We start from the raw sequence: 8043 nt of genomic DNA, 5'->3' as shown, positions 1-8043 counted from the left end.
GCTACGTCTGTTTTTGGTCAATTGGAAGTGCTATTATTGTGAAATGGAAGCATCTATGAGTAACAAAAGCTCAGCCATGAAAAAGTAGACCACACACCTCAGAACAGGGCAGCCAAGTGTAGCGTGTAAAATCACCCATCTGTTTCATCACTCACTCCAGACTGCCTCTGGAAAAAACGTCAGCAAAAGAACTGTGATTCGAGAGTTTCATTAAGTAGATTTCCATGGCTGAGGAACTGCGCACAAGCCTAAGATCTCTATGTGCAATGCCAAACACAGCGCTACTGGATTCTGGAGTTGTGGAAACGTCTTCTCTGGAGTGATGAGTCACTCTTTTACTGCCTGGCAGTCTGAATGACAAATCTGGATTTGCCACATGCCAGGAGAATGCTACCTACTGAACACAGTAAAGTTCGGTGGAGGAGGGATAATGGTCTGGGGCCGTTTTTCAGGGTTACCCAGGGTAAAAAGCCTCCCAGCATTGGGCTGTGGAGCAGTGGAGAGAAGTTCTCTGGAGTGATGGAGCTCCATCAATCTTCTGGGATTAGCTGAAGTGGTGTTTATGCTTCAAAACTAATCCTCCAACCTCAGTACCTGACCTCACTAATGCTCTTGTGACTGAATACAATCAAATCCTTACAGCAATGTTCCAACTTGCCAGAAGGGTATAGGATGTTACTGCGGTAAGGAGAGACCAAACTCTCCATTAATACCATTGATTTCAGACAAAATGTAGGAAGAGCAGGTGTCTACAAACTTTTGGACATGTAGCATACCCACAGAGTTTACATGTCTGGTACTTCCACTGTAACATAATACAATGCGCAGAACAACTGAAAGAGGTTCTATCATAATATTTCAGTATAAAGTTTCAAACCTTTGCCATCATCTCTTTGTGATCACTATATTTAATGGCTCCATGATTTCCAAATGTAAATCATTTAAAAACAAGCTGAGAACAGCTTTACATTTTCTATGGTCTGCAGGACAAAGATGGCCAAGTTCTGAAGAAAGCACATGAAAATGCCCAAAATAATTTTTAATGGAATAAATGTCTTTACACATCAAAGGTCAAGGGAAATATTACAACATGCTACAGCACGTCAAAGAAGAAGTTTCCAACAGGAAAGAGGATCCAGTCATGTCTGTAGAGAGTACGGAAGATTCCAGACAACAGAAAATAAGCTCTATTAGGAGAGCAACTATTAAAATAAAAAAAGACCACTTTAAAAGAAACGTAAACCATATCTCCTTTCAAGCACGATAACAAAGGAGTTAACTTCCACGAAAATCTTCTTGGCGTTTTGGAGAGTTGCAACCTGGCTACAATAAAATGAAGCAAAAGATGTGAGACATTTTTTGGGTATAGTAATACAAAAATCCAGTTATGAATGATTGTAGTTCTCATAGTCCAGTTCATGTGGCATCTTTAACAGAAGGAAATGCTGTGCACATCCACAAATCAACAAAATACAAAAACAAACAATGAACAAAATAAAACCTTCCAGTTCAATATTACTTATAGAGCTCTGCTGCATCTCCACTGTCCGTACACCTTATGATGGTTTAATACATTTGAAAATGACTGTAACCAATAAATAAAACTTTTCAAAATAGGTTTTCTTTTTGTATGGCAAATGTACAAGGGATGCCGTTTATTTATTTGTAGTTATACACAGTTCGATATAAATATTCACCGTATGGCACCAAAGTTTTTCTTTTCTTTTTTTCATTGTCAGTAACATTTTATTTTACATCAAATACCGCAAATAATATACAGAAGGTCATCTTACACATAAGGTTACTGATCAAATGTTTAATCGTAAATATTTCAGAGTGGTCAACTCAAATAACCAGTGGACTCTGGAGCATTACGGAGTTTCACTGAGCACAGGTACCTCAATGTTCAGAATGTCCTTGTTTTCTTCCCAACACAAATACACAAAACAAGTAAACTTTCTTAGACATCAAATCTTCACTGCCATCAGAATTGACTTAGACAGAGAACATCTGAAAGAGTGTAATCGTTTGCAGATGAAGAAAGAGGGACTTTGTCCCTTAACCCTTTCAATATTTTCTCCAATAGGACTTAAAAGTAAGACAGTTCCCTTTCTCAACCATTAATAAGCCAACACAACAGTCAGCAAAGCAGCCAATGGCTGACTACATAACAAGTAGTCACATGAATGTTCATACATAGTTCCTTGTCTGAATCTAAATTTCTGGTAACTGCCTAAAATAGATTAACAGGATGTGATCCACAATGACTTCTATTGGCATGAATTTAAGTCCCAAACAACTGGTGCCCTCAGCCCTCAGGTTATTTTTAATATAGTTGGTAAACAAAGACCCTTTTTATATAGCTACAATTTACTGAACCTAGAAAAAAGTACCCTGAACTGTTCTCACTGGTAATGAATTCATGTAGGTCTGTTACAATTTTTAGATAACCGCTTGATACTTGTGCTGACTGCAATTAGTTTCCACAGCTGTTTTAAAATTATATGTTTGGTCAAACAAATATAATGTGTATTTGATGTGCTCCTGTTGGGTTGAGACAAATACAGAAAGCACACGCAAGATGCGTCATGAGTCTTCCAACAGAAGTTAACTACCTCCCCAGTTTAGTCTTTGCCAAAATCTACCTAGATCTCCCCCTATCACACAATGCCACCAAGCTGAGAGGGTGACTACAGGAGACCTAGGTAGCAGCTGAAATACCTCCTCCATGACACTACTGTATCTTTTCAAAGTGTAGCTAATCCAACATCACTGGAAAGCTTAACACACTTGTTGAAGAACACCATTTACCAATTCTGCTATGTTAGCTAAGAGAAGCTTAAGTTGGACATCACTGTGCCAAGTGACTGGAGAAAGGGAGGGCCATGAGTGAAGCCAATTATGCTCTCTTGGACTCTCAGCCACAGATGGCTGTAGCATTGCCTGGGATGTTCCAACAATAAGGCCAACACTTAGACAGTTATGCCACTTCAGAGCCCCAAAAATTTGTACTGGTGCTGTAGCATCTTTAGAGGGCAGCAGGGAGCAATATTTGTCTATTTGATGTTTGTTCAGAACACCTTTAGACAACAGCGCTGAGGAATGTTTGATCTCTGTCTGTCAACAACTGGGAGCTACTACGTTCTGACAGGTAGGAAGCAAGATAGCTAAGCAGCCAATTACCCCACCTCACTACTTTGATAGTTTGTACAAAGATCCAAATATTAGGCCTCATTCACCAACCATTCTCAAAAAAAAAAAATCTTCTTAAAACCCACATTTCACGTTTTCACAAAGATTCTGACATTCACCAATGTTGTCTTATTTGGGATTTGTTCTTAGGTAAGAACAGAATCTTCACACACTCAAGAGCACAAAGGAGCAAACAGTTCTGTGCTTTAGGAACACGTCATGAATCTGACAGACCTTTTCTTGGGACCTTTCCCAAGAACAAAATTAGGAAAAAACGTAGGAAGATATTGGCGAATGAGGCCTATAAAATAGTAATTATATTTGTCAGCTAAAATTTCAGGATCGTGACAGGCCTCGAAGCATGTTTGCCTCAAAAGACACTCCATGATTTCCTTATGATATTATGCCACTCGGTCAACTTTTAGAGACCAAAGAGTTTTGCATCAAGGCCATCAAATTAATAGTGTGTAAGGACTCATCAATGAATAGATTCAGTGGTCTAATTTGTCAAACCTGTGTAAACTGTGCATACACAAGTTTTTACGCATATAATCTAAGAAAATTGTTTTCTTGTGTGTGTCAACATGTGTACATTTAGAACTACTCTTAATTACTGAAATTAACCGCTGGGTGAAATGGCATCTCGTCTCTGTTGTTCTGGTGGCCGTATGTTTTATGCCTATTTTGATAAATGTGGCCCCTGAAGAGGAGTGAAAAATTGTGATGCTGGACGATGTAATGAATACCAAAAAGTGACAACAGCAATTCTTGAGATAAACTGGAACAATATTGTTTTGTCTGGTCAGATAGGGCACCATGGAAAACAGGGCCCAAAGTCCTTGGGCAACTAGAACACAGAGGCATGCACAGATATCGACCGGATTTCAGGAGGCAAGGAGGACATGCAGGTCTCTTGTCATGACTCAGAACATTTCAAGTAACTACTGTTTTCAGTCCTATTGAATTGCCGAAATTCTGTGATTCCCTACTCCCCTGTGATTGAGTTTGCTCATTTTTAAAATCATACTGTGTTGTGGGTATTTAGTCAGTTCATGTCGATGGTGTTGAAAACCCACTCTGTGAATTTCTTGAGTTTAGCTGAAGCATTATGAGATTCCTCCTGCAGGCGCTGATTGTCCGCCCTCAGGCTCTGAATCTGGACCTGCAAGGAGGCCTTAGCATCTTTCTCCTGAAAGAGTGATTGAGAGAGGAAAATTAAATTGGTACTTTCAGTCTACCATCTGCGCAGTGCCCACAATGCAGAGATTATGAAGCACCTCTGGAAAGCAGAGAAGACTTATACAACATAGTCAAAGCTGAATTAGTCACTGTAGCAGCAAAAATGATGCACTGGAGTACTTTGGCAAAGACTACATAACCCTGACATTTTCTCTCTTTCACCTTTTTGAGGTCCTCCTGCAGCAGTTTCACCATCGACTCCAGCTGAGTGACCTTCCCAATCAGGCAGGCAGGACCATCACTGAACAAGAGTAGATAGACATGAGAATATTAAAATAAGATAAAACTGTTTTTTTACCAATATAAAATGACTTTGCTTACTGCAAATTGTTTCAGATGCACAACACATGTAGCATCATAACTTTCATACACAGCCTGACAAAAAGGTTAAAAACAGTATCCAGCATTGTTCTTTCTCTTTTTTCCTCTGAAGTCCACATACTACATTGGTGTGGATTTATATATCAAAAACAGTGTCTTTATCCCTTAGAATTAAACAGATTATTTTTTTATGTTGTCTAAGATCCATGTAAAAAAAACCTGCTGCCCAGTGTTGTGCCTTGGTCAAAAAGCAGTCCAGCCTGAAACATTTCTTATAACTTAAATGTGGAACTGTAGGCTGAAAAGGCAGATATGAATAAACATCAGTTTTTGTGAAAGAAATTAATACAGAACTGTTTTTGCAGCAAAGTTTCCATATATGGACCCCAATGAGTGAGAAGGGAACAGTATGTTTTGGAACTCTTATTTGAAAATAGTGAAGAAAACAAGATTTGGATCACATTAAACATATGGTAATTCTAGGTCAACTGAGAAAAAAATAAAAACTTTTTATCTGGGCAGCAAAAATGTTATTACTTGTAAAAACACAATATAACATAGGAATATCCAGCAAATAAGCACCAGGATAGGGTCCAGCAACCCAGGCAACCCAGGAGGATAAGCAGTTTAGATAAAGAATGAATGAATGAATGAACAAACACAGGAATAGATATATTAATATATAATGACAATGTAATAGATATACATAATAATTAACAGTAATAAGTAAACAAGAATTTCTTGTTATCTTAAGAAAAAAAAAAAGAAAAAAGATATCTTGTCAGATGGTTAGAAGAACACAGGTTCCTCCTCTCTTCGAAGCAACTCAAGTTACTGCATGGAATTGTTGAATTCGATCATAAGGACGCTTGATTTAACTCATTGCATCAATTAGCTAAAACAAGTACTAGATAATAACTTCAAATATTAAATGTCCTTGAGGAGGAATTTGATAATGGCTAACACATTCACAGATGTAAAAACCACAATTTACTATACATAAAAGTTCACTTAGTGTTTTATGTTCTCAGCACATAATACATAAATAAATAAATAAACAAATACTTTCAATAGAATTTTCTAAGGCAGCTTATCACTTTTCCAGAGTGTCACTTTTCTACGTGTGACATGTATACACACATTTTGTAATGTAAAAGGGGATTACATGAAGACCAAAATTTGCTGAGATGCACAGAATATGACATATATATGATATGATGTATAAATGTAAGGTGTAATGCAGGCATGTACCTGGGTGAGACGTGCTGCTGTGGAGCAGTCTGCAGCTCAGCCTTTTGGGAGCTTGAGGTGAGCGCTTCTGACCTGGCATCTTTGGCCGCCAGGAATGTTGCTCTCTGAACTACAGACACAAACAAAAAAATAAAAAGCAACTTCAGCTGCTGTGACAGTTCTTTAGAATTCTCAGCCTACGCAACTGTCACCCTGTGAGGAACACATCTCTGCTAAGAGAACTTTTCCTTTACGCAAAGGTAATTTTTGGTCAGCATGCCAGCAAACTCTGAAGCAGTATCAGCGTCTTAGGAACACAAATATACATAAGTATAACATTCCAGGTAGTATGAAAGTAGAAAAAAAACCCAACTTGCTGCAAGATGTACATTAACTGATATAATTATCACAGTTTATTAAATGGCTAAATGTTTACATATTGTAGTTGTCATATTTCAGGTGTCCTTCAATTCATTTAGCACAATCCATTACGCAAGTACATTTAGATTCTTGTCCAGGTTGGAATTTATCTTGTATGTTTCAACAAAGTTGCCATGATTACCTTCAAAGGCCTTCGCTGCATCCACCAGGTCAGACCAGTCGAGGCCACTGTCTGCACTGGCGTCTGGAAGGGGGATGAGAGGGGGTTCCTGCAGGGGCTGTCTGCGTGGCTCTTGCTCAAAAACACTGCTGTCTGTGGATGTAAGGTCTCCTGGAGTCAAAGAGCAGGAAATCCACAATCAGTCTGCCTGAATAATCATCAGTATCATGTTGACAGTGGTTGACAAAGTACACAAATTGTGTACTTGAGTTAAAGAAGAGATACCCAAAGTGAAATATTACTCCAGTAAAAGCAGAAGTCCTCGCTTTAGACCTCCACTTGAGTAAAAGTACAAAAATATATGCCTTCAAATGTACTTAAGTATCAAAAGTAAAAGTACTAAAAGTTTAATTATGACTAATGTCCTATTACAATTTTTGTAACAAGACTCTTGCTTCATTAACTCATTTTAGGTGAATACTCACACACACACACAAACATATACACATACATACACTATAGTGACACTCTTGGTAAACCAATCTTTTAATAATGTCATTAATTAGTCTTCCACTGATGTCTATTACAGTTTCCATTAGGTAGAACCGAGTGTCTCTGAAATACCATTTTGAAAACGAGTTTCAGTTTAAGATTTATTTTAAAGTTAGTTACACGTTTAATAAAATCTTGCTTTAAACTCAGGTTCACAAATGAGTTTTCCTTCACCATATTCTATATAGGTCTCTGTTCATAAACAAACTAGCCAAAACAAATTTACTATAAAATGAAAATGTTTCTATACATGTTCAGAAAAATGACACATGCCTATCACCACTGCATGTGTGTACATATTGTGATCTATTTACACAAAGTTAGGTTAGTTCCATCATTTATGTTGGAATAGACTGTATGCTTGTACGGGCTCAGTATGTCCAACAGGTTAAAACAAGCTCAAAACAAAGTGCACACCGTGCCCTGATTGGTGTTCTTGCTACACACGTCTTTTGTTTTGACATTACATTTTTATGCACACAAAAAACAAAAGGAATGACAGATTTCACATAATGTAGTGGAGTAAAAAGGAAGATATTTGACTTTGAAATGTAGTGGAGTGAAAGTAAAAAGTCACCCAAAATGGAAATATTTCAGTAAAGTACAGATACACAAAAAGAATACTTAAGTACAGTAATGAATTACATTTACTTTCGTACTGTCCACTACTGCATGTTGATTTTGCTGGACCTGGTCTGAAATTCCCACAAAATCAGACCAGACACTTTCAGGTTTTACAGGGTCTCGCAGCAGTGCACACACACTATATTATAGAGTGTCTTTTTCTCCCATGTTCCTGTATTTATCTAACCAATGTTTTAATTCTTGCTATTAAGGATGTACTAATATCACCTTTTTCTTTCTGATACTGATACGGAGTACTGATATCAAAACTAACTAGCTTATAGGTCCTGATATTTAAACAATGTCACTTTTTGAATTTTTAATTAATGTTTATTTAGGTTTTA

At 37.5% G+C, this 8043-nt stretch overlaps 1 protein-coding gene across 1 annotated transcript in view; it reads right to left on the bottom strand.

Moving 5' to 3' along the window:
• Nucleotides 1-1024: 1024 nt before the first annotated feature.
• The window catches only part of LOC108441829 (signal-induced proliferation-associated 1-like protein 1), a 75495-nt gene continuing 68476 nt past the window's right edge, over nucleotides 1025-8043 (bottom strand). Inside the window, exons 18-21 of the mRNA XM_037542236.1 lie at nucleotides 6545-6694; nucleotides 6004-6112; nucleotides 4594-4672; nucleotides 1025-4381 (exon numbers count right to left, since the gene is read on the bottom strand). Coding sequence (XP_037398133.1) covers nucleotides 4238-4381; nucleotides 4594-4672; nucleotides 6004-6112; nucleotides 6545-6694 — 482 coding nt within the window. The 3' untranslated portion in view covers nucleotides 1025-4237. The remainder of the gene's footprint in view (nucleotides 4382-4593; nucleotides 4673-6003; nucleotides 6113-6544; nucleotides 6695-8043) is intronic.

Source organism: Pygocentrus nattereri, chromosome 10, assembly GCF_015220715.1.
Source record: "Pygocentrus nattereri isolate fPygNat1 chromosome 10, fPygNat1.pri, whole genome shotgun sequence".
Lineage (NCBI taxonomy): Eukaryota > Metazoa > Chordata > Actinopteri > Characiformes > Serrasalmidae > Pygocentrus > Pygocentrus nattereri.
The sequence above is the reverse complement of the archived record's forward strand: the minus strand, read 5'-3'. Positions and strand labels throughout refer to the sequence as shown.